We start from the raw sequence: 27,793 nt of genomic DNA on the forward strand, positions 1-27,793 counted from the left end.
TTCCAATCTAAATTTTAATTATATCCAAAAACATATGTGCGATCATGGTATGTACATTTTTAAAACGAGAAATGAGACAATTTGAATGTGTTTCCAATTTTTTTGACTTGTACTATATGTATGTATGTTTATTTGTACAGTTGTCAATCATAATATTCAAAATCTTGCTGTAAATGTGGATGGGTTGTCTGTGCTTGCCTTGGGTCCCCAAGTGAGTACATAGCCCCCCCCCCCCCCCCCCCCAATTGGTCTCCGCCCAGGCAGCCTCTTTTTTTCCCTCATCCCCGCCCTCAAGATCCTCAGTTGACCAGCGTCGCAAGTGAGCGTCGCTCCTGCGCCCGGCAAAATCTTCGTCTTACCTCCTCTCGCTCGATCGACTTTTTCCGCGACGAAGAATCTCCACGACAAGGTTTTCTTGAGTGAAAACTACTTGCGCACCATAAACGAACCCACCCAGCTGAAGGATCTGCCCCCCCTTTTCCTCGAATCAAGCCAACAAGCAGTCGATGATGTTGCGAGATATGTGGCAACAGCGCGTTTGATTTTGTTGTCATTTGTGCCTTCGCTCAGTTTTTTTGAAGGCTGGGAATCATCTAGGGTCGAGAGGAGGTTGTCAGCTCGAAGACATTTGAGAGGTAAATTGCTCACTCGCACGCTACACTCAGCTGCTGCTTCTCCTCCCAAAACACTCAAACGTATGTTTTCAAAAAGCTCCCGAACGCCCAAACCAGACTGACGTCGTTGATGTGAGATGATAAAATACCGTATATTTTCGTTTTTTTTTCATTACTTTTGCAGTTTAGTGCAGAGTTTCCAGCTCAAAATACCTGTAATTGCAGGAAAATTGTCAATAATGCCGTTTCAGAACCCGTGTCAATCCGTTAACATGTTCATTTGAATCCAAAACTGCTAATCTGAAGTATCATAACCAAATTTTGCGGTTATTATGAGCATATTATTGGCTTTTTTCATTTAAAATTATCTTCATTATTAATGTATCCCTCAAAAAAAAAAAAAAAAAAAAAAAATATATATATATATATATATATATATATATATATATATATGTATATTAGGGATGTATATCACAATTTTTGATTAAAAAAAGATGTACAACACTTTTTGTTCAGCTATTAAAGCAGTGGTTTGAACCGATTAGCCGAAAACATTTAAACGTTCTTCCATCGGCTGTTTACTTCCTCGGTTTCCGGCTAAGTTGACATGTTGCAAATAGTACACATAAACGTCGTTTTTATTTTGGCAATATCTTCTTTTGGCGAAATACGTGTAGTTTTTTTTTTAGCACTTAAAACAACAGTCATAATAAAAAATATAAATAACAAAATAAAATGAACTTTTCCTAACCCTGATCTTTTCCTCCTGATTCCGATCAACTACGGACCTGATTTCCAATCACGTGATCAGGATATATGTCGCATTTGCTGGTAACTCCCCGTAAGAGAAAAATACACTTAAATAATGCCTGAATTTTCAAGCATAAAATGCCATGTTACTGTGATGAAATTGTAAATGAGACCATTTCAGAGCTTTGTACGGCGTGGTTAATGCCTCATGGTTCTGAGGTTCGGAATTTGCACTTCCTGTTTGGAATTTGCATAGTTTTAATGTGTTTGTGTGGGTATTCTGTTCATAAAGCCTACTGAAAAGTCATATCAAGTTCACTAAGTCAATGAATTGGTGCTTGAATGTTTGTTTGCCTGCAAGTGTTCTAGCGACCAATCCGAGGTTCTTCCAAGTCCTTTGGAATAGGCTTCACTTCATATTGTGAGAGAGCATGAGAGCAATATAAAGGACACAACAGTGTAACTTCTTTACAATGTACATGCATGGAAGGATCAGGTGACAATCAATTATTTCCCTGAATGACAAACTTATCATCTTAAAATATACGTGCCCAAAGACGCATATTATAAAATAAACCTACAGCTATTGCTTTCTGTTGGCATAAAAAGCAGGAATAAATAGCGTTTAACATTCAATATTCTTCAGCAAAAGAGGCTAAGCTTGAAATGTTTCCTGTTTTCACACTTCTTACCGGGTTAAATGAAATGGTGTCGCCATCTAGTGTCCAAGAGTGGAATCACACCCCAAATAAATAGGCATCATAAGTTTGAAACTACAAAAATATCAGAAGCATTCATCAACCTGTCTTTATGACAAGCCAGTCTGCCCGTACTGTGGAAACTTCACCTTGCTCCACCCTGAATTCCCCTGACTTCTCCCTTCCGCAACCTCGACTCTCCTCAAAGACAACTCACTCCGATTTCAAGACCCACCAAGGCCCCAAGAGGTGGGGCTTTTTCACCCCGACATCCTTTCTCCCGCCCGAATAATTTGGCGTGACGGTGATGATGGCGGTCATTTCGTAGCGTTGTGAGGGCTCCTATGCTGTTGACGGCAGCAGGTTGCAGCCTCGTTGCATCATACTGTTGAGTCGAAAAGGTCAGACACGAGTCTTTTTCCTGTTCTTGGGTGCGTCTTGCATAAAAGCCCCTTTCCACCCACACTGTCTGCTTCATGGTGAGGGGTGGTGGGCTGGGAGCTGCTCACATACACAGTTACGTCCAAAAGTACTTGGACCAAGGCAGTGCTCCTTTTACATAGCACTAAATATGATCTGCAGGATTTTTAAAATGCCCCCTCCCCCTGTAATTGCCTGTCACTCATTTTCATGAAAACACCTCAGAATCATTAATTATAGTACACTTTACACACCGTACGTGTTCAACTTAGCTCATGTGTCATGTCGAAAAGAATGCCACCGTGATGAATGCAGGTGGAGTTAGGATTGGCTGGACTCTGTTTTCAATCAGGGAGGCAGCACTTCACTTGTCAATTCCGTGTGGATCAGCGGACATATTTCTGTACCCAAGTCGTATTCCACGAACAGATTAGCAATCAGAATTTCACGTTTGTCCTATAGAGGCCGCATAGAACGTATAGTGAAAATTTGGGGGTTGACTTCCACTTCAGTGGTGCACAATAACAGTTTGCAAATTCACACAAAGCTTCAATTTTTGAGAACTGACCTTTTTTGAGCCACATAAATAACCCCCAAATTTGTCAGTCTTTTTTTTTTTTTAACCCAACTGTTGGCTTGGTTTGGTTTTTACCCAGTTTTTGAGTCATCCCTTTAGTCAAACCTTTCCGATTGAATAAATACCCCAAAAAGTTGGGTTGGTCCCGTAGTCGGCCTTTATTTCTGGTCCACATCCTTTGACCTGTTTGATTTACACTACAGTAGTCACTTTTACCCCTAGTGTGCTCAATGGAGGACACCCCGGCCTTTCCAGTGATGTCTCATGTGTTTGTGTGGTATGCAATTAATTTTGCTGTCTTGCTGAGACAAAATGGACACAGCAGTGGACACAAACAAGGAGGCTAGGCTTCAAGAGTATATTGGACTTTTTTCTTTTTTTTAACCAAACATTTTAGATTGGAAAATACACAAATCCCTCATAAAGGGGTGTACACAACTTTTTGTGTTATATAATTTTGGTTTGGTTCCTGTTTGGTTCCAACATCTTGGGTTATTCATTCAAGCCAAAATGTTGGGTCGGTTCCCTTTTGACCCAACGTTTTTTGCTCAAATTTAAACGCCAAAGAGTTGGGTTGATCCCATTCTAACCCAATCTGGGTTATGCGATCCAGGTTTTGATTCGAGCGCAAACCGATAAGCAAAACCAATCGAAAGCCGGATTGAAGTGGAAATCCTGGAGGAGGCGACCGCAGCGACGTTGACGTCTCAGCTCTAAACTCCCCTCACTGCGTCGCTGGCTGTTGACTATCACTGGCCCGCTGTTTGTACATGATAAGTTCAGCGGGTTCAGAGCAGCCATAAAAGCACCGCTCGCCCCGGCAGCAGGGGCAGGAGTGACTTGGCCCTCCATGGGAGCGGAGGAGGGTGGGAGACGATGGAACGGGCCTCCCCCGGTTCTCCTCCGCATGCAACGCTATTCCTCTTTGCTTTTGCTTGGCTCCCTGCTTGGCTGCGGTATTGTTTCTGGGCGCAGCCCTGCACCAGACATTCATTTTTCTCCTCTTAGTATGCGACCGCAAACCAACCGCTGGCTCCCTGCATCCATTCATCCCAGGAATGTCTTATTCACCTCGTCTCCCCGTCTCCTGACTGAAAGCTCGCATGCGCCTCGGTGCCAACATCTGCAAATAAGCAGACACATGTGCTCACATGCTTTCAGGGCGCGCATAGCTGTGCCATCATGCTTGCACAATAGGGCAAACACACACGTGCGCGCACAAAGCGCGACCACCTGTGAGGGTCCGCGCACACACATGCGATTACACACATACATAACACATCCATAACCCTTCTTTTCTTCTCTCTTTTCCATTATCCCCATGAGAGTGCAGAGCCGGGGTCTTCTCTTCCAAAGCAAACATAGAGAGAATTCCACAACCCCCCCCCCCCACCCACCTCCTTCTACCTCCCTTCCATCACTCTCATTTTCTTCCCCTCCCATCCCCTCATGCCTGCCTGTTGCTTTCTTCCAGCGCTACATTTGAGGAAATAGGAAAAAATAATGTCTGCAGGAGGAGGACAAAGCGAGCGTGTTGAACGTGAGAAAGAAACGTCAAATGTTCATGATGGTAAACAAGGATGAAGTGTCACGCCAGATGGGGGGGCGGGACCACCTCTTTTTTTTTTTTTTTTACATCCTGCTTTTTTATGGCACCAGTGATGATGTTGACACTTCGGTTTGGTGTTTGCCTCCCACACAGATGTGTCTTCTATTACTACATCATCGTGGCAATATTTTGACACTGGAAAAAAAAAAAACTCTTCTTCCTGCTTCAGTTTTCGTGTTTGTGATTGTAGGGAGTAGTTTTGTGAACACGAGTCAAGACCTATATTGTAATACTAGTGTGTGTAGTCTGGGTAGTAAATTCGATTTTTCATGATAAATAATACATATGTGACATTGTTATTATCTGTGAACACGTATTACTCATTGCTTCTAAAACTGTGCTAATCATTAGCATGTCAATGATGTTTTTCTATTAACATAAACTAAACAAAGCTTTTTAAAGGTTTAATCAAAGTATAAAAAAACAGCTGAAGGATCACTAATATCTTGAAAATTTCATTACCCTGGTCACTCATATCTCAAGGCACCCCTGTAGGTGCATATATTACCTTTACCAGTTGAGAACATTTCCTCTACATTGTTTTGCTTTGAGTGTCTGCTTCTTCTTCTCTTAACGCTCCTCTGTCGTTACTAACTGGAATTGATGTGCCGTTTTCCTCATTATGCGTACCCCACCTTGACCTTCATCCGCTAAGCATTTCCATTGTGGGAATACAAAAAGTGGTTTGGGCTTTGAGACCTGATTGAAGGCATTATGGCTGGTTTTGCGCTGCATGCTTCAAGTGACACAATTCCAATTTTTTTGCTCTAAAATGGCACAGTTGGGATATGCGTCATTGCAGCATAACGAGGAAAAAAAAATGTATGGAATCAGGCCTCCTCCAAATGTGTATTCATATCCGCTATGTATTGTATCAATTATGCTTTAAACTCCTCTCTGCCCATACAACAATAATAAACATAAAAACAAACTATACTTCAAATCAAGCATGAAAACACAAACAATGAATTATTGTGTAAATATGCTGTATTGTGTGTCCATCATTAAATAATACACACAGCCCAAAAATATAGTAGGAAATGTTTGTTTGTTTTGAAAAATGATCTGTATAGTCTTCAGTGTTTTTACTGCTTAGCGTAAACAATCATATCTTTGTCAATTGGTATATACGATGAAAGAGAGAATACAGGAAGGATAAATTAAGATCATCTTTCTTCGTCCCACAATGGGGAAATTTGCAAGCATTAAATCAGAGACGGGAGCTCTAATTTTCAGTGTGCATAAATCCAGCTTTAAAGAAAAGACAAATTCCCCGCTAACTGCTGTCGGTTCGTATTAAAACGTGTGATTTGTCGAATGTTCTCGCCTTGTTAGGCAGATATTTGATGGAAGCATTCCGCTTGTTTTCCTCTTTGATTCCCCGCAGGATAAATAAGACCTAGAGTCGACTCTACAGCTGGGATTGCTTATTATTTACTGGCACATGCTCTCAGAGTGGAAACAAATTGGGTGAATCTGCTCGGCTCTCAGGAATGTGAGGCGCTGGCGGTGTCTTTGCTTTTGATTCCCGACGACAAAAGAGCGAAATATAAAAAAAAAAAAAAAAAAAGGAGGAAAGCAAGCGAGATCGTTTTCTGCCGCTCAGACCGCTCTTGACCTCGTCTGCCTCCTTTACGGCAAGCTGTTTTTTCTCTCTACCTTGCCGCTTCTTTATCCTCCTCTCCATCTTTAGTCTTTCCCTCGCCCCTCCAAAGGCAGCGGGGGATGAAAGGAGAGAGGGAGGCAGGGGAGTGAGGGGAGGAGGGGGGGGTATTTGGAGGGGGATCTGTTGCTCTGCTGCTGATGAGGAATTACAGGGAGGGAAAGCAGAGAGGAGCGAACGCTCTGTGTGTGTTGACCTTGTCCTGCTGCCAAGTGGCGGGATGGTGGCGGCGCACGGGGGTGGCGGGTGGGGGTTCAAAGCATGGGGCGGGGGTTGCAGAGGACCCCTGAATGTGGAAGGGCATAAACAACTGTTCATTTTCAAATTTAATGTGATTAAATGGGTACGAAGACAAGACTCGGATAAAAGCAATACATCGTTTTGGGTTGAACGCTTTCATTTGTGTCCACCTAGCAAAAGAGTAGTTTTATACAGTTTTATTTTGAGGCATATCCTCTCAGATGTTTTTATTATCTAAAAAAACAGCCGATTGATTTGTGTCCACTGGGGTGGACACATGTTTTTAAGTATGTAATTTTTGACTCATTCAAGCTACCCGTCTAAGTCCTAGTGTGCTCATTTGAGGACATCCAGGTCTTTCTGAGGTTGTCTCGTGTGTTTGGGTGGGATGCAGTAAAGTTTGTTGGCTTGCAGAGACAAAATGTACACAAGAGTGGACACAAATGAATCGGGTGGGTTCATACAAATAAACCGAATAAACCAAATTGCGTCAAAAAGGGTTGGACGCGAAATTTTGGGTTACTTATCCAACTCGAAACTTTGGGTCAGCACCTTTAATTTTGACCCAACTTTTGCTGAGACAAAATGGACACAACTGTGGACACACTTGAATAGGCTGGGTCTCAAAAGGTCTTGGATTATTTTTGAGGCTACAAAAGCTAGGTCAAATAATTAGTGATGGAAAAATGAAGCCTCATGACTCACTTGGGGTATTTTTTTTCTCCTCTAGATGGCGCACTTGGTTTGAAGATGCGGTTGAAATGGATTACATTTTCATTGCACAAACCTTTTATCATAAAAGGTTTTGGATTATTGAATTATTTTTGAGGCTACAAAAGACTTTGTCAAATAATTAGTGATGGAAAAATGAAGCCTCATGCCTCACTTGGGGTATTTTTTTTCTCCTCTTGATGGCGCACTTGGTTTGAAGATGTGGTTGAAATGGATTACATTTTCATTGCACAGACCTTTTATCTTAAAAGATTTTGGATTATTGGATTATTTTTGAGGCTACAAAAGCTAGGTCAAATAACTAGTGATGGAAAAATGAAGCCTCATGACTCACTTGGGGTATTTTTTTTTTCTCCTCTAGATGGCGCACTTGGTTTGAAGATGCGGTTGAAATGGATTACATTTTCATTGCACAGAGCTTTTATCTTAAAAGGTTTTGGATTATTGGATTATTTTTGAGGCTACAAAAGATGGGTCAAATAATTAGTGATGGAAAAATGAAGCCTCATGACTCACTTGGGGTATTTTTTTTTCTCCTCTAGATGGCGCACTTGGTTTGAAGATGCGGTTGAAATGTATTACTTTCATTGCACAAACCTCTTATCTTAAAACTAGGGGGGAGAAAAATATCACATGTGGTTCATGAGGCTTCGTTTTATCTGAAGTACAAATAACCCATATTGGGTCAAAAAGGGAACTTTTTGGGTTATTTATTCAACCCACCTTGTTCTCTGAGATAAAATGGACACGAAAGTGGACACAAATGAATTGAGTGGGTGTCAGGAGGACATTGGATCATGTTTCACCCGGACAGATAGTATAAAACAAACAACAGTACCAATACAACAGATATTCTCAATCCATACAAAATGTTGCCAAACGCTGTAAATCCAGGATACTCTTTTGCAATTCATATGTATTATGATGCATATCCATTTCTCCATTACTTAAATAAACAAACCATAACCCCATGGTAGTGGTAATGCAGCTTGAAGGATGATGTATCTAAGGCCGATTTGAACAAGGTTCCTGACCCATAATTACAGACGGGTTTTAATGGTTTTTCCTTTGAGAATTTCTTTCTTCCTCATTGAGCTGCTCCACAAAACCACCATTTACAATGCTTTGCTTTTTCTACCTCTGGAGATGACTAATCGAGGAAATGTGTTTTACCTCAGTATGGCTCATACAGAGTACTGCAATGACAGGGTCAAAAATGTCACAGTATTCAGAGGAAATAGTGGAATGCAGGTAGACTTAAACATGGGAGGAATCCAAAAGTCTATGGTCCAGGTCGCCTACGACCCTAATGAGGGAATGTGCTAGGAAAAATGGCTTTTTCAAACCAAAATAACTAACTGGCCTGTTCAATTCCTGGCATGAGAACTCAAGAGTTATTTTTTTCTGTGTATGCTGTTATGTTAAACGTCCATCTCGTTTTTTTTTAACTACGACTGGTTTGTGTAGTTCTGGATGATATTGTTGTTGTCACAGATATTCAGTAAACTAAACTAGAGCAGGTTTAAAGATGCGGAAGTCATGTTGGTTGGGGCACATGCAACCCGAAATGATTGTCTTGTATTTTTTTGAACTATACATTTACAGTACTTTTGTAAAAATTGTACTTCGTTAACGGATAATTGACACTAAAATATGACCACGCTCCTCAATTAGTCCGTTAAATCAAGGTTCCACCATAATATTAGCAATGTAACAATAGCAATGAACAAATAATTCACACAAAACAATTGCCTGTTCTGCTGCCAACACAGCTTTTCTCACCAATAATCTATATTAATTTGACACACGACACTAATTTTGCTCTACTGGGATCTCATGTCAGCCAGCCCTCAAAAATTGGGTGATATTTTTAACTGAAACCTCAATCAATAGGAGAAAAGGTTTTCCCACAATAGACGATTACATGAAAGCGAGCAGATCTTTGAAAAATAATATCCTGCATGACTCAAATTTAGTTTTTTGACCAGATTTTCAAATGGCATTTCTCCAAAATGTCCCCCCCCCCCCCCCCACACACACACACACACAAAAGTCTCAACACTTCATTCAATTTTAAAACATCCCTCTTCGTTGTATAATACTCACGTTGGCAATACTTCCCATTTGCATTTTGACAAATTTTTATTTTTCAAAATGACCATCACAATGCTAATATTATCACATAACTGTTTTATTATCTTTATCACATTTAAAACTTGCCTCTTGGACCTCGAGGTGACTTCTTGAGACGACCCCAATCCTCAGAATACAACTCTTTATGCTTGCATCAAAAAAAAAAGTAGGATAATAGATTGTGCATGGCCAGTCCCACCCAAATATTGGTGACACACATCTTGCGAAAAAAACAACAAAAACCCATCACATCAATCTTTTTTGGCAATGTTTTTTCCCAGCCCTCCTTCAATGACCCCCCAAGCGACGAGTGCTCCGACTGGTGCCGATTGCAGACTGCTTCAATACAGTTGCATCACTCTGCGCCTTCAGAACCATCCATTGGGAATTTTAAGCGGTGGACTGGGAGGCACCCCATCTTTGCTTTCTTTTTTCCCCCTCTATACTTTGCCTGTGCTTTTCTTGCTTACACTGGTTTGCGTGTTACACACACACAAAAAACACACACACAAAAACGAGTGAAGCTGATGACAGATTTTTTTCAAAGAATCTGAAAGTGCATTTTAGTGCGGGAGGTACCAGACGAACCGCAATGTAACTCGGGAACACTGCTTTTTGATTCTCATTTCTTGGATGGATTATGCACAAAGTACATATCAAATTTGAACATAACAAGTTAAAAAAACCTAAAAAAAGTTGGGTTATTTGTGCGCCATTAATTTGACCCAAGTTTTGTTATTCGTTTAATCTCAAATGTGTCAGGTAGAGCCCATAAAACATGTGTTATTCACTTCACAGAGTTGTGTCGGATGAATAACCCAAACAGCAACCAAAATTGTTGTGTTTAATCAAAATAACCCCCAAAATTGGTTGTTTTGTGGGGTATACATTTTGACCAAAAAAAAGACGAAATGCCTGGTTCCATTCTAAACTTGTAAGAGGCAGCAATGTCTAACAAAGATGTGGTTGGTGCATTATTTCCCCGAGTCTTCCCCTTTGCAAGCGTTCTGTAACTACAAATATGATTCAAATTCAGGGATCTTCGATGTATTAAAAGAAAAAAAAAAATCACATAGTTCTTCCTCGGCCATGAGATGATGTCATACTTTTGACACAGCTATTGTCATGTTGTGGTGGAAACACACACATGCATAGACATGGTTTGGGATTTCCCATTCCAAACCGTACCATCCGCATCTGTTCTTTTTGGTGTGGTGAGGGAAAGCCCAGAATTCTCATTCCCATAAGCTTTCATTCCACGAGTCCTTGAAATCCCTCTCTGTGAATAACTACACCATCTTTTTGTTTCTGTCGACTTAAACACAGACGCACGCATACACAATCCCACACAACCCTTCATGATGTTAGTACGGGTTGCAGTTTTAGTCAAGGCTAGACATTTTCCCATAGACAGGCCACCGTCTCAAAAACAAGCGTCCTGTCATCTTCAACTAAAATTTGCTTAACAGACAGGATCTTCATTAACCGAGAAAAACCGAGGGATCGATATATCTTACTGGGGTTACAGGTCCATCCAGGAATAGAAAAAGGTAGCAGTGAAGGCGGAGGCATTCACCTGGATTGACTACTTTTGGGTTAATTATCTATTTTCTCAGGCTTGCGCTATGCCCTTGTTTGGGGCATGGCCAAAGACTCTTTTAAAAAAAAAAAAAATCCCTCCTCTCTCACGCTCATGTCCCCCCTATTCTCGCTTTGATTCGAAGCGCCCCATGTGGCACACCCTGACGGGCTTTGCCGTCTGTCTCCCCCTAGAGGCTATCTATATAGCTGACCTCAAAAGATAGATTAAAGGGAGTTTTGCCCATTTAAGGCATTCAGTAAAGACTAACAGTATGGCCATACAAGGCGGTGACCCCTAAATTTAAGAAGCAGACAGCCTTCCCTCTTTTGAGTGATGGAGCATCTGATTTGATCCCTCCCTTCCGCCATTGGTTTTGTGCCTCAAAAAAAAAAAAAAAAAAAAAAACAGTCAAAGGAAGTTGAAAATTAAAAATAAGGGAGAAGAAAACATTGTGAGGCCAGAGAGAGAGAGAGAAAGAGAGAGAAAGGGAGAGAGAGAGGGAGTGAAAAACAAAAACTGCAAAACAATGATAACAGCTGAAAAAATGCACTTGCGCTAAAACTTAATTTAACCAAACAATGCAAAATACAATGAACATGCTAAAAGTTTCTGTAACAAGCAACAGATACTGTATTTGAACACAAATGGTGGAGCAACTCATTTAGACATGAAGTATAACAATATCACAGGCCTATATCCGTTGAATAGGAATGGGCGAGTACTCTCGTTACCTGTCCTTATTTCACGTTATTAGTAAAGTATTTGTGATAGGAGCCAATATTAGAAATGGAAATTTGTGTATCAAAATTAACAGTAGTATTAATATTGGTGACCACTGAAGAGTTGAGAAAAATGGACATCCCTATTTAGAATAAACAATAATCGATTTGATTGCAACATTAAAAAAAGCTGTACGAACTTGAAAATAATGTTGCTTTTTTTACAGTACAATGTTACAAAATGCTATTATTCTTTATTAAAAATCACGTTTGTCATTTGCGGAAATTGTCAGTCTGACTTTACAGAAGTAATGAAGACATTTGTAGGGGAAAAAAAAATCTTTGGCTTACCTGGCTACATCTAGCAACTCTAATCGTAGTTTTAGGAAACCACCACGCCCGAGAAGAAACAACCTATCAGAGACAGAACGAGGCGCACAGCTTGCTAATCTGTCATCTCGGGCTTGGAAGCGTTCAAATCTCGCCATCTTTTTTTAAAACCCCAAACTACCCCTTGTAATCAAGTTAGTTAACCTCTCCACTAGTAGAGGGGGTCATCCTGCCTTTACGCGAACGAACGTATAGCATGTTACTGTATGCGCGGACTCATGGGCGTGCCTCTGTAATTGCATGCATGTGCAGTGTGCGTTAACTAACCCGTAATGAAAAGTCCCTATTCCCCGACACATGTTTAGAATCTCCACCATACAGTACGTGCATGTGCGTGAGAGGGTGTTTTTCTAGGCAGAAGAGGGATCCATAAGAGGGTCTGGGCATGCTGCCACAAACATAAGGTCATTGAGGGAAATGTGGCGGAGGAGCTGCAGGAGGTTGGATGGTGGTGTCGGTGGTGTGGGGGCCTCACGTGGGGTTACGAATCTGCCGCTGTGATTTTCAGGCCCCTAGCGTGCGTGCCTGCGTACATATGGTCCTGCATGTGCGTGCTTCCGCAATAACTCCAAATAGCAGTGTGTGTGCGTGTGTGTGCGCGAGAGAGAGAGGGAAAGAGGCGAGACAGAAGTCAGTGAGTTTGCAGCGGAATGCGAAACCAGTGTGGCCATGCGGACGGCCGGCAGACCGACTTGACTGCGGTTTAGCCTCTGCCTCGCATAACGTCAAGGGATCCTCCCGACTGTGATCGCGGGAAGGATTATTTGTAGCGATACCAAGCTCGGAGGCCAAAGAGAGTCCAAACGGGAAAATGTCCACCCACATCTGGAGGTAGATTAGTAGCTTGATAAACAGATAAATGGACAGACTCAAGGATACAGCGGTAGAAGAATTGTCAGTATTCCAAAAGATTAAATGAAAATTGGAATAATCTGTTCCAGAATTGAAACATTCCCTGGAAAAAAAAATATACAACAATAAAGTTATTATTATAAATTGGTAATATTACATAATTGTGATCTGCTCAGGCAATAATGTTCGCATAACAACCGATAAAGTTTTGCCTAAATGACAAATTCAGACTGCGCAGACAGAAATATCGATTTAGATTTGTTTCTAAAACTACCCTCAAGAGCAAAATTCTTATTTGAACTGTAATTGAACTGTATTTTAATTGAACTGTAATAAAATAAAGGATTAGTCGTCAACGCACATTGTTGCTAGCATGTTTTTATCCAACAAGCTAAGCTAGCACATCCCATGAAGCTGTGAACAAAACAGGCTGAAATCCTTGCCTCAAACAACTTTTCTTTATATAAATGCACATAACTAATAAAATTAAAAAATACATCATAATTCAGCAGTCGCTATGGCAGTAGTTCCCAATTTAATAATAAAATAAAGGATTAGTCGTCAGCGCACATTGTTGCTAGCATGTTTTTATCCAACAAGCTAAGCTAGCACGTCCCATGAAGCTGTCAACAAATCAGGCTGAAATCCTTGCCTCAAACAACTTTTCTTTATATAAATGCACATAACTAATAAAATTAAAAAATACATCATAATTCAGCAGTCGCTATGGCAGTAGTTCCCAATTTAATAATAAAATAAAGGATTAGTCGTCAACGCGCATTGTTGCTAGCATGTTTTTATCCAACAAGCTAAGCTAGCACGTCCCATGAAGCTGTCAACAAATCAGGCTGAAATCCTTGCCTCAAACAACTTTTCTTTATATAAATGCACATAACTAATAAAATTAAAAAATACATCATAATTCAGAAGTCGCTATGGCAGTAGTTCCCAATTTAATAATAAAATAAAGGATTAGTCGTCAACGCACATTGTTGCTAGCATGTTTTTATCCAACAAGCTAAGCTAGCACGTCCCATGAAGCTGTCAACAAATCAGGCTGAAATCCTTGCCTCAAACAACTTTTCTTTATATAAATGCACATATCTAATAAAATTAAAAAATACATCATAATTCAGCAGTCGCTATGGCAGTAGTTCCCAATTTTTTTTTTCAGTGATGTACCCCCTGTGAAATATCTTTTCAATTACAACTAATCAGTGCGAAGCATTTTGGGGTTAAAAAAAATGAAATAGAAAAAGAAAAAAAAGCTTAAAAAATGGCATCAGTGTCTGATTTATTAAACTTTAGACAATTTCAAACTTCATTTGTATTGGTCCACAAAAAAATAATCAACCTAAAGTGTCCTCTTTTGACTCATAGAAGAAATCTGTTATCAAAAAGAAATAACTTCATTATTAATAAATATTTGTCCACAAAAAAATATCAAAATAAAGTGTCAGACCTGTTCTCAAAAAGAAATCATTCCAAATAAATATTTGTCCACAGAAAAATATTCAACATAAGGCATCCCGTTTTGTTATTACAGTAGCGATCTCTTCACAAAAATAAATCATCAACTTAATTATTAATAAATATTTGTCCCCCCCAAAAATAATCAACATAAAGTTTCAGACTTGTTCTCAAAAAGTAATTATAAATAAATAACTGTCCACAGAAAAATATTCAACTTAAAGTGTCTTCTTTAGGAATCATAATAGAGATGTGTTCACAAAAATAAATCATTAAATTGACAGGTGACGTGAGGTGGCATGTGAGGCGGCACATGACAAATTGGGTCAAACCATTCTAGTATAGGGAGAATCTGGCTTTTTACCATAATTAAATTGAATAAGCTACTGAACATACAGTAAAATGTGTTTTATTAACTTATATTTTGCAGAAACAATGAATTAAATCAATAATTATTTTTGAAGGCTTTTTGCATGTTTTTTTTTTTAATTTAAAATCTCAGTTCCCCCTGAAGTTCCTTCAAGTACCCCCATTTGAGAACCACTGCCCTCGAGAACAAAACGTTATATAAGTCGTTTGTTTTTTCTTGTTGATTCTATGTTGAAATCTTTTTGTTGATATCGTAATTTTGGAATAGGTGTCACGAAAAAGTGAAAACACCGCTAAAGTCCGCCATTGTCAGGCCAATCGGACTCAAAGCTCGTCCTCCTCCGCGGGCACCACCAAATCATCCAACAAAGTCGTAACCGCTCAGCTCGCAGCATTTATATGCTTCGTTTCTGGACGGAAGGTGGAAATAAAGTGCGTGTTGGCCAAACTATGCATGCAGCTGTTGCGCATTTCCTCGCACGTTCCTTTGCGTTCATCTCCTGCAGATTCAACCCCCCCCCAAAGTGTCCCGTGAAGCACATAACTGGCTTTTGAGTCACTCGGCCCCAACAAGAATTCCTACTCTTGAGTCACAGAGCTGTTTTTTCGCTCTTGCGCTTCCAGACTATCACATGACTTGGGATGGAAAAGTACCATTTAGGTAGCCTTCGTCAGTCCCCAGAGCGCAGGAATGTTTCGAACGCATCTAGGCTAGCGTCTCCAAAACACGTATGGCGGCGTGAAGAAAAATGTCTGATGTGAGCGCACCAACAATGAATTAGAGCTTGAATCAGACGATAGCTGATCAAAAAGATGTAACTGATGTTGCAGATGTCTTTGAATCACTTTTGAAGCACTGGTGCAAAACTCAAGGCCCCGGGGTCAGATCAGGCCCGCTACATCATTTTATGTGGCCCGCAAAGTGCTAATTATGACTTTGCCTTTCTTGCTAAAAAGCAACATTTTTAAATTGTCTAACTTTTACAATTTTTTTCTCATCAATACACCTTTTGAACCGTTTTTGGCAACTTGTATTAGACGTCTAATGCTGTAGTGTCAAACATACGGCCCGCGAACGGGTTTAATCTTGTCTACGAAATCATTATGTAATGTGAATGATAAAAATGAGCTGATTTTTTTTCAATTAATGAAAATATAAAATATAAGATAGATGTGACCCGAAAGCTAAAACGAGCTTGACACCCCTGGTTTAAAGGATCCAACACTTCTGGTTTTTAGTCATGCTGAGTACTCAAGAGCAGTGGTCCCCAACCTTTTGATCACCGGGGGGGGGGGGGGGGGGGGGGGGGCTATATTGCTAGATTTATATTGATTTATATTGCGGACTGGGGTTGGTGCTGGCTGATTTAAAAACCACATCACAAACGTATGGACGGAGTATGAAATGGACTTTTTGTCCACTTTCTTTTTAATCGCGAGAGGAAAGGGGAGGAGCTTGCTGTGCACTTCACAGTAGATCCGTAAAAAAGAGCATTGCTGAGAACTTTCACTTTTCTGGGATGTGACAGAGCCAATATTTTCACGGACAGCACCTTTATTTTTTGCGGCAATACTCGCCTGCCAAAAAATAAAAGTTTCAATGTCACAATCGAATGGCCGAGACTAAATATTGTGCTGACAATGCTGCGCTATCGTTAGCTTAGCACAGTAACTAGTTCAACAGTTGTTAAGTGAAGCAAACGCTGCACATACCAATCGTCCCAAGTTCTCGCTTCCGCCTTTCGACAAGCCAGGTGAGTGCTCTTGCTTGGCTCTGTTTCGTATTGAAAGCTCGGCTGGCCGTGTTGGATCGCTCCCGGTGACCGCAAAGCGGCCACCATGATGTCGCCCGACGTGCCTTCGCGCCCAGTCACGCGAACTCCATTGACTACAATACAAAACGCTCCGCTTGTTCGCCTCGTTCGTGTTCGCACCATTAAACCAAATCATCTCCAAAACATTATTTCATGTGCAGCCCACGCGGCCCGGTACCAGTTGATCCACGGACCGGTACCGGTCCGCGGACCGGGGGTTGGGGACCACTGCTCAAGAGTAAATGTATTCTTTTTTCATTTTCCTTGTATTGTAAAAAAAAACATTCTTGACTTGACCCTTTCTCTGCTTTAATAAAGTTCAGATGTTCTAATACATTTTTTTCCAGCTGGGCTGCTGACACAAAAGACCATGTTGTCCTCGGACGAGCCGCTGGACCTGAAGCTTCACACGGGGCGGACGCGCTGTCCTCTCAGACTAGGAAAGGGGAGCTCATCCTCCATTTGCGCGCCACTCGGAGTGCACTCGCGGCCGCGCCTGATTTACACCACCTTTCCATCACCGCCTTCCTCCCCAGGTAAGCTTCAAACACAAGACTTACATTTTTTCCTACCACTCTTACACCTACTATAAACTTATGTGTGGTTCTCCTTAAAAAAAAAAAAAAAAAAACATCAAATGACCTTTTTTCAGTGATGTATATAATATATTTTCAACCAAGTATCTCTTATCCAGTGCAAAAGCATTTTTGGGTTGAAAAAAAAAAAATGCCATCATGGTCTGATTTATTATTCTGTAGAAACGTTCAAACTTCATTTGTATTGATCCACAAAATAATCAACCTTAAGTGTCCTCTTTTGGATCATAGAAGAAATCTGTTATCAAAAGGAAATAACTTAATTGTTAATAAACAAAAATTAATAAATAGAGAGAGGGGGAGGGGGGGATTTTCATTCAAATAAATCGTTAACTTAATTATTAATAAATATTTATCACCCCCAAAATAATCAACAAAGTGCCGTACCTGTTCTCAAAAAGAAATAATTACAAATAAACATTTGCCCACAGAAAAATATCCAACTTAAAGTGTCCTCTTTTAGTATCGTAGTGGGTATGTTGACAAAAATAAATCATTAACTTGACAGTTAACCAGAGGCGTCAGGTGACAAGTTGGGTCGAACCATTCTAGTATGAGGGGGAATCTGGCTTTTTACGATAATGAATTTGAATAACTTACTGAACATAAAACGTGTTTATTACCTCATATTTTCCTGAAACAATCAATTAATTCAATATTCATTGTTATTTTCGTGATTTGTTTGTTTTATTTAAAATCTAGAGTACCTGACTTTCCTCCAAGTAACCCCAGCGGTACAAGTATCCCCTAATGAGACCCACTGCTCTATTTGACCATTAATTGCTCTTGGGGGCCCTCTAGTGGTTGCGTTGCCCTAAACAGGTGCATATTTCACTCATACCTTGCAGCTCGTCTTTGTCCTTGTTGACGCGTGACGCCACACTGTGCAAATGAACGACATTACCCTCCTAATGCAATCACGTCACAAGTGGCTTCTCTGTTCTTTATCGGTAACCTAATCTGCCGAACTCGCTCAGTGGTCTCTCAGTGTGTTGTGTTCTCAAATAGAAATGCATTGTCCCCCCCCCCCCCCCCCCCCCCCCCCCCCCCAGGTTGGTAATTGTGAGTATGTATCATAAGATGCGCTGACGCTGACTGACGAGCTCAGCAGAAATCGCTCATGTGACAACACAAGCTTTGTCTCGATGAATATATACCCCACTAAACGCAGTAGAAAAAGTGCTTAGCCGTGATTATTTGGGCCACACGCACACAAAGTATAAGAACGTTATAAAGTTCATCACAACATAAGTAAAGTAAATATATACATTCACAAATGGCTCGAGTGGTCGCAGTGTTAAAAAAAATATAGCAATTTGGCATTGTGGACAGTTCTTCAATAAATAAACAAATAAATAAATTTAAACCAGGCCATGTGCGCCATTTCCAATTGAAGTTTATCATCATTTAAAAGAATGACTGTATATTATATTTCACTTCTAACTTTATTCTTGTAATTTTTCAAGATGTTCTTGTAAAATGACCACTTTTCTCACTTACAATTACACTTACAAATAATCTGGCATTAGTCTATCTGAAATGGGCTTCTTGAATTATTATGAAATTAATCCTTCTTAAAATGTCAATTTTTATGTTTTTGAATATTACATCATTGACCCAGAAAAGGATGTTTTCCTCATGACTTTCAAAATAAAATGACAACTTTGGTCTTGCAATAATATACATTTTTGAATGAGTACTTTTATGCTCTTTAAATTTGGACTTGAAAAAAATATCAACTTCACAAGAATAAGCAATATGACAGCAAATATAGGAAATATATGAATAACTTTTTTTAAGGAGGCCATTTTCCAGTTTAAATTTGCCATACTTTAAAGAATGATACTTTTCCTACCGCATATTAAAGTACATATCACTTCTAACTTTATTGTAATTTTAAGAGGTTCTTATAAAAAGACAAGTTTTCTCAAAATTTTGACTTTTTAATCTTAAATTGGTGGCGTTAGTCATTCTGAAAAAGGCTAATATTGTGACATGTTTCCTCTTAAAATTGCTATTTTTATGGTTTTGTAATATTACATAGTTTGGTTAAGAATAGAACGTTTTCCTTCTGAATATTTTATAAACAAATGACAACTTTGATCTTACAGTATGACTTATTTTTATATTAAATATTTTATGCCTTTGAAAATGTACCTAGTCTAGAACTTATTTGACTTTCTGATCATCTCTGTCTAGTCCTGTTGACAATAGTGAGCATCGTATAGCTGGGCTATAAGTTGAATTAATTATCATTATTAATTCATTATTTTAAAATTCAACAATTTGAAAATGGTTAAATCTTCAATCCAATTTTGCACAAGTGATAGAACGCTGGTCGAGTGGCGTACAGATCGTTTTTACAATAGTTACCAACGAGTAAATGCAGAGTAAAGTAGTTGGTAACTATTGTAAAAACGATCTGTACGCAAGTTCAATTCCTGTTTAATTCTTTGACGAAACCGTTTTAGACTCCCAGTCCCCATGTCATGAGAGAACGGGATCCTGCTTCACTCCCCCAGCCATGGACCTCAGCCTGTCGCCTTCCTCCAGACACGCCTCCTCCCTATCCCCCTCTCCCTCCTCCCCCTCCCCCTCCTCCCCTCCCTCGCCTCTGGAGTCCCCCCACAGCAGCGGGAGCGGCGGCAGCCCTCGGCCGCACCCCTTCTCGCGGGTGAGTCCAGGTTACTGCCCGAGTCAAAACAACCCTTTGTGACGTTCCCATTTTATCAGGGAAAAAAAAAAAATGTAAAACACGTTCAATTCTGCGCACTAGCAAACAACTCATTCAATGCCAGGAACGTATTTTCACGTTTTTTTTTTTAAAGTGTCCCAGATACTTAAGTATTAAATCGATACTTAAGTACATTAAGGACATTAAATTCCAGATACTTAAGAATTAAATCGATACTTAAAGGGACAATGTTTAAGATTTAGACTGTTTTTCACTTAAAGGGGATAAATTAAATAATTATACATTTCAAAAACTTGCAAATAAATGTGTTCTTAGCGACCAACAGTATGTTTTAAATATAATTGTAGATCTAGTTATCATGAAATGATATTACATGGGGGGTGGCACCCCTCCTGTATAATATATATTAAAGTAATATATATAGTACTATAAATATATAGTAAAATAGGGGCATATCACACAAAGATAGTTTGTAAACACAGCTTTTTTTTAGGCCAACAACCAAAGCTAACACTAGCTTTGCACTAGCATGCATTTTGTTAAACTAGCTCGTCTGCAACTGGAAAATAATCTTGAACAAAAGTGACTCCTGTTTTCGTTTACATTTGCACGCTAGATTGTTAATTTTCTGCTCAGTAAAAAGAAATCTTTGAAAACTGGAACACAAATTGATCTTTTTTTTTTTCATATTTCCACTTTAATGGGAATGGACAAGATTGTTTTGAATGTTCGCAGGAAGCAACGCTTCATCGAAGGGTGGAAGACGACGCGTCACCTCAACGCTATCCATATTATTTGCCCATCGCGAGCCCGCCGGTGGGCTACAGCTTCCCGTCTCTTTTTAGTGGTCAGAAGCGGGACAAGCGGGCCTCGCCCGAGCCCTCATTGGACACTCAGCTCACATGCCGTTGGATGAAGGTAATTTCTATTCAGGAATAATATACATGATCTAGTTTTTAAGTACAGTCGGCCCCCGGTTTACGAACACCCTCTTTTACGAACATTTCGATTTACGAGCGTGAACCGCAGAGTTTTTTGTCCCCCACTTACGCACAAACCTTCTGTCTTACGAACAATACGACATGCCAGCTATTGTGTTCGTACATTTATTTTCACTTTGCTACGTCAACTACTTTAAAAGTTGACACTCATCACGGCAACGTCGAGCGCTATTGCTCTTACAATGTCACAGTCACGGTGTCAGTCACGGAGTCAGTCACGGAGATGCTATTGGTCGGCGTCACGTCAATCACAGAAATGCCGATATGCTATTGGCCGAACGCCTTTATCTAGCTTGATGGCACAGCTGGTCGGGACGGAAGGAAGGAGAGAAAATGAGTGAAAAACGGAAGGAAGGAATGTTGTGAAGACTTTGCAAACTTTATCTGTTAGACATGGCTTCTAAAATTGCAAGTGGCGGTAAAGGAAGAAGTAAGAGGATGATGACAATAGAAACCAAGCAGGAGATAATAAAAAAATATGAAGGAGGCGCATGCATAGTTAACCTTGCTCGTGAGTATGGCCGTAACCGCTCGGCAATCTTCTAAGGGCAAGACTTTCCTTGCCGGGGGACGGACCTCGCTCGACAACAAAATGGAGAGGCTTCTTCTAATATGGATTAAAGAGAAGGAAATCGCCGGTGATATGTTCTAGTTTGAGAAAAGTTCCCGTTTAAGAAAATAAATAAATAAATTCTGCGGGTTGGTCTCGGCTCCCCTCCGCCTCCACCCAGCTCAAGTCACGTCGCCCCAAAGGTAAACGTCATTATTCCTTTGTATATGTTATTTAACTGTACAGTAGATTATGTTACTCATTTTTAATATGTGTATAAAGTCGTGATGTTTTTACCTACGGTTTTTGCGCGCGTTGCACGCATTCACTAATTAACATAGGTTTTGGATTGCCCGTCATACGAGCAGTTCAAGTTACGAGCGTAGCCGCTGAACGGATTAAGTTCGTAACACGGGGGCCCACTGTACAGTAAACCTCTCGGCTTGATTACTGGACCAAGCATAATAAAAAGAGATGAGATTACTTTTTTTTTTTTGTCCTGCAGTGCCACCTGCTGTTTGATTCACTTCAGGACTTGGTGGATCACATCAACGACGCCCACGTCAAACCGGAAAAGGATTCTGGCTACTGTTGCAAGTGGCAGGGTTGTGCTCGCAATGGGCGGGGCTTCAACGCTAGGTGTGCACATCTCCTGAGTGTGTGTGTGTGTGTGTTTTGTATGTTAGTGAGCACCATCTAGCAATCGCTACTCACCGTATTAAAAGTTCAAGATATGAAATATGCACATTGACTGAGTATTTCTCTGTTGTAAATATACAGTACAGCGATTTCTCGTATTGGAGCTATACAGACTCTGTGCCAGCCACTTAATGACGGCTCGGGGGCCATCTGGGTCAATTATTCAGCGGCCCGCAGCGTATAATAAAAATGACAAGGCAAGTGGAAAAGTAAAGGGAGGGTTAAAAAAAAAAAAAAAAAAGGAGCTCCTAGTACTAAAACACTGTTTTATGGACATTTATTTTCAAAGTAAGGGCAAATTATTTGGAAGTGAATAAACTATTTGTGACACGTTCTATTCAAAACAACTCTAGTGACTAAAGATAATTTGATTTCAGACGAAAAAAAATGACTTCCGAGTCCAATTTATGTAACTGTTTTAAAGATGGTCATCTGACTACAATTTGTCATTGTTCTGGTTTTGAATGTGATGGGATTAGCTAACTGTTTAGTTCAGGGGTGGACCTAGGTCTAGCGCAGTGCTTCTTAATTTTGTTTTGCAACTTTTGCAGAACTTTTGCAGTATGAACAAGCGATGAAATTGCGAACAAAAAACTGTAAACAACAACTGGTAGCATAACCGTTGTTAGCATTAGCGCTACCGTCTACCGTTGCGCTTGGCTATTGTGACAAGGTTATTTCTGCGTTCCAGATATAAAATGCTGATCCACATCCGCACACACACCAACGAGAAGCCGCATCATTGTCCCACCTGCAGCAAGAGTTTTTCCCGCCTGGAGAACCTGAAGATCCACACCCGCTCACATACAGGTCAGTCCAGCGGGACGTAAAGTACTTAACTAAAATAATCGATTGCGAAAGTCTTGTCCAATGCCCACAGCGTAATTTTGTGTATTTTGTCCAGGAGAGAAACCGTACATTTGCCCGTACGAGGGCTGCAGCAAGCGCTACTCCAACTCCAGCGACCGTTTCAAGCACACCCGCACGCACTACGTGGACAAGCCCTACTGCTGCAAGATGGCCGGCTGCCTGAAGCGCTACACCGATCCCAGCTCGCTACGCAAGCACATCAAAGCCCACGGGCACTTTGTGAGCCAGGATCAGGGCGCCGCCCCAAAGCCGGGCCCCGCGGGCAACCAGGGGACGGACGACCTCCCCCCCGCGAGGGGGCCCGGGCTCATCCACCCGGGGGCGGCCGCGGCCCTCCTGGGCAGCTTGGGGCCCCTGTCGGCGCTGTGCCACCCCGGCGCGCCGCTCTTCTCGGCGCCGCTCGGCCTGGCCGACTCGCCGCTTTTTCGCTTCGGACTTTCGGCGGCGTCCGTGTTGGGGCTGAGCGCTCTGGGGAGGCTGCGCCGCGCGGAGGGGGACGAGGGAGGGGCGGAGCCCGAGGGAGAGGTTTTAAACCTGTCCGCGGGGGTGGCGCCCAAAGGGAGAGATCCCCTGTCCTGGGTGGTCGTCCCTCCGAGGGCACTTCTGCTCAAACCGGCTGTTGTCAGCTAGGAAGGATTCTGATTGGGTGCTCTCGTTGTATTTTTACACCAACCCCTTTTCATTGTTTACTGACACGGGGCAGAAATGATATTTCCTAGAATTCATTTTTGGCCCATCGAATGCCTCAAAATTCATATGAGCAAGTTATCATACAGATTTTAACGTAATTAAGAAAATCGGTGCCCAACAAATGCATTGATACAATACACAGTATACTCCGATTATATTTGTTTGGGGATAAAACGAAGCCATAAAGTAAATTGTGAAAATAGCAAGGATGTAATTGCCAATGACCGCCACACGGTGGCGGAAAAACACTTGTCTTGTTCGACAATGTTATACCTTTGCTAAATGAAGCTCTTTTTCAAGATGGCTCAAGGGCAACTAAGCACAAAAACCGCCAATATTTTTTGTTTGTTTGTTTGTTTGTTTTTAAAGCAAGTAACAGAAGAACCTTAACCCCCACCACCACGAAAAAAACAAACAAACAACAAATAGCATGTCGCCTGCTACGTTGCGTAATCGCCTGTCATGTTTCAATGTTTTTGGAAAAACAATTTTTAGAGCTCGCATGGGTACTTGTATTGGCTCGTTTTCCTTTTGCTCACTTGTTCACATTTGGTTAAGTTTGGTACAATATCAAAAAGATAATCAACATTTTCTATCGCCGCTCCTTTGTTCTAAAAATTGTGTTTTTTTTTCTTGTTTTCCAAAAATGTTGAAATTTGACTTCAGGGGGTATGTGAAATTTTCACAGGGTTTTTGCATTAGCAAATCTAATTCGAATGCTTTTAAACGCTGTCACAGTAACAGTACATTTATTTTCAAAGTAAGAGCAAATTATTTGGAACATGGCAAAATAATTGGCGGGGGCACCATTGAATTAAAAAAGGATTAAAATAAACACTGATTTAGGCAATTGGGCTAAATGGCTAAACAAAATGAGCATGTAAGCAAATCTTTACATACGAGCGGAATTACTTAAATCATTAAAAGCGGCAAGTGTCAAGCCCATTAAATAAATTCATACAGCAGGTGTAAGCGCTATCCACTAAACCTAACTTAAGATGAATTACAGAAAATAATGAGGACAGCTTCATGAACCACTTTAATGTGGATTTTTTTTTTCGTTTCTACGAGCTCAACTTCACCATTATGACCCGGGATGAATCTAGCACAAACATTTAAACCTATCGATAATTAACAATGTGCTTTTTATTTATTTATTCTTGGAGGGCGAAACTATTAAAAAAAAAAAAATCCTGGAGGCAGTTTTGTGCCAAATCCTCTAAATACTGACTAAACTTTGACCACCCAAAAACTTTTATTTTGAAAACCGCAGTGATGTGAAAATGAAGCCTCATGAGACACTTTTGATATATTTTTTTGCACCTCTTCATGGCGCTGCTGAATTAAAGATGCAATGTCAATTGAACACATTTCCATTACACTAGCCATTATTTCAAACCAAGGGCACCATCTAGAGGAGTAAAAAAATATCACAAGCGCTTCATATGAAGCTTCATTTTTCCATCACTAGTAAATCCAAGCACGTTACGTAAAGAGCCTCTGTGAGGGTTGAAAAAGTCATTAACAAGTGTTTTAAAACGTCATGGTAATTACTCTGCACTTTTAACCGAATTAACCCTCTGTAAAACAGAAATATAAACGAAGGATGCTAGCTTTTGAAGACTTCATCCCGATGTCTCGCCGTGGACAATCAACGATCTAAACGTGTTTGACAAACCTCGCTGACGCTTCCACCTTGCCCGTATTTTAGCTTTGAACCAAAACGGGAGGAAAGGGGCGGAATCGCGGCATGGGTGCAGTGAGGAATCATACAGCATAAGTTAACGTATAACTAATGACTAACCCTGTCGGGCCCCACCGAGGGTGTAGCTAGTTTCAGGGAAACATACAGGCAAGCATAAAATGCTTTTAAATCAAAACGCTTTCAATACAGCAACATCCTGTGTGGACACACGTATTGGGAAACAAATTGTGGATTTGACAAACTTGCTTTTGTCGATCAGTGCTAACAGCTAAATGTGAATGAAAAACTGCCTTAAAAGCGCTGGGCAATAAGTGTAACAAACTGGTTGAAATTGTTAACTCAGAACTGGGTTTAAAATGGGCGTGGCCAATGCTGGGTTATTTATTCCCAACACATTGGGTTGAAGATTAAGATTTGAAGCCAAAAAGGGCTAAAAGCTACCGAGGATTTCAAGCTTCAAAAAAATGGGTTACCAGGGTTATCAGTATAGCTGTGGTAAATAGAAATAAATAAACAGTTTACCAAAATATAACAAGCAAAAAATAACCCAATTATGGGGAAAAAAAAAGGAGTATTCAGTTCTATTGGATGACAGCCATTTAGCTTAGCTTTTTGTTGTTGTTGTCCAAATCGAATCCGTCAACCGATCGATTGGGTTTAAAAAAACAATGAACTCAAATATCAACCCAATATGCAAATTGGCAAAGTGTGTTGGGAAAAGAAACCCAGAATTTCTTGTGGTTAATACACTTTAAAAACAGTCGGAGTAAAAAATAAACCAATTATTGGTCCAAAAAAGGGCCAAGCCAATATTTGGAAGAATTTGACCCAATTTTCTTGTTTGTTTATCCAAAACGACACGGAAAAGTGTGTTGGGAAATTTGTGGTTAATATACTTTAAAAACAGTTGGGTTAAAAATAACCCAGTTATTGGTTTAAAAAAAAAGGTCAATAGGTCAATTTGACCAACTTTCTGTGTTACTTTATACAAAACGACCAAACTTTTGAGGTTCTCTAGTAAAACACTATAAAATATTGAATGAGTTGTTCTTAACCCAAAATTGGGTTATTGTTGACCCAACTGTTTTTAGAGTATATTAATTCACTCAGCAGTCTATATTTATGTAAAAATGTCCGAAAACAGCGATCAAATTCAACACCGTGAGTCGATCTGTTGGGTTAAAAAAATAATTATCCCAAATTTGGGTGAACATAACCCAATCAACAACCCAGCATTGTTTGTGGTGAGTACAATCTAAAGAGATATTAAAAAAAATAACAATTATGAGTTTTCTTCCACCTTAACTGTCCCAATACTTTTGTCCATACACTGTGTGTTTAACTCATTCACTGCCAGCCCAGTTAAAATGAATCTTTGTCGTCTATAACCGTCAGTGGCAGTGAACGAGTTATATACAAGGTTTGCGTAGAATCATCCGTTACCAATAGACATTTTGGCTTTCCTGTATTTAACTCATTCACCGCCAAGGACGTATTTATACGTCTTTAAGGAGTCCGGACATTTAATCCCAAGCGCTTATTTATAGTATTTGTTTTTTGAACATTAGGGTAAAGGAGAGTCTGAAAATCTGGCAGTGAATGAGTCAAAGCTGAAGGAACCAAGATGGGTTCTTTCTGCTTGCCTCCTTGCCACCGTCGACAAAGATCTCAACCGGATCTGCCTCGGTCTCTTCTGCAGAACGTGCACGTTCCAACAGGTCAACAAACAGTTTGCGTCCGTGCGACTGCCATACACAGGCTGCTTTTTATTACTTTTTGTTGTAGTTAAAGAAGAGGAAGGCATTTTTACTTAAAAAAAAAAAAAAATTCAAGTTTGACAATGGCTACATGTGGCCTGTTTGTGTTATATCATTGTGAGTATCTCCAACGTGTTCCAAATGTGCCTTGTGTTTCCGACCAAAATGTATCACAACGTATTTGAAAACATTTACGCCAAAAAAAAAAAAAGTATGTGTATTATTATTATTATTTTTTAATTCCTTGTTTTGTGGGGGCGCTATTGTAACAAGCGACAACAGATGTGACTTGTGCATCAGGGCCACTGTGACATTTTCCAAATGACGATGACAGAATGTCAATAAAGTTGAATATGAATGGTCTATTTCTGGGTGTTTTTAAAGAAATCTTTACTCCGAAAAGTCATTGAATTTTGAGAAAAACAAGGAAATATAACGTTATTTTTTTCATCCAAAAAATTATATTATATACAATTTAAAAGGAATTGTGTATTTCATGTATATATAGGAATTGAACAGATAACATAGATTCTTTAAAAAAAAACAGTAAATGGGTTAAAAAAAATGAAAAAACTGGGATAAAAATCCACAGCTATGC

General features: G+C 40.2%; 1 protein-coding gene across 1 annotated transcript; it reads left to right on the forward strand.

The window, feature by feature from the left end:
• The first annotated feature begins 323 nt into the window (after positions 1–323).
• LOC148421497 (zinc finger protein GLIS2-like) lies at positions 324–27,558 on the forward strand. The gene is made up of 7 exons (XM_088420476.1): positions 324–635; positions 16,980–17,168; positions 19,700–19,902; positions 20,659–20,841; positions 21,980–22,113; positions 22,865–22,983; positions 23,078–27,558. Exons 2-7 carry the CDS (start codon positions 17,003–17,005, stop codon positions 23,671–23,673), a joined length of 1,401 nt encoding a protein of 466 aa, XP_088276602.1. The 5' UTR covers positions 324–635; positions 16,980–17,002; the 3' UTR covers positions 23,674–27,558.
• The last annotated feature ends 235 nt before the right edge of the window (positions 27,559–27,793 follow it).

The sequence above is a fragment of the Hippichthys cyanospilos genome, chromosome 7 (assembly GCF_059441005.1).
Source record: "Hippichthys cyanospilos isolate Australia breed blue-spotted pipefish chromosome 7, RoL_Hcya_1.0, whole genome shotgun sequence".
Taxonomy (NCBI): Eukaryota; Metazoa; Chordata; class Actinopteri; order Syngnathiformes; family Syngnathidae; genus Hippichthys; species Hippichthys cyanospilos.

Excerpts from the sequence above, each read along its gene's own strand:
- LOC148421497 (XM_088420476.1), top strand. The coding sequence starts at position 17,003 with ATGTTGTCCTCGGACGAGCCGCTGGACCTGAAGCTTCACACGGGGCGG. Across the intron at positions 19,903-20,658 it reads GGCCGCACCCCTTCTCGCGG|GAAGCAACGCTTCATCGAAG; the intron begins GTGAGTCCAGGT and ends GAATGTTCGCAG. Across the intron at positions 22,114-22,864 it reads GGGCGGGGCTTCAACGCTAG|ATATAAAATGCTGATCCACA; the intron begins GTGTGCACATCT and ends TCTGCGTTCCAG.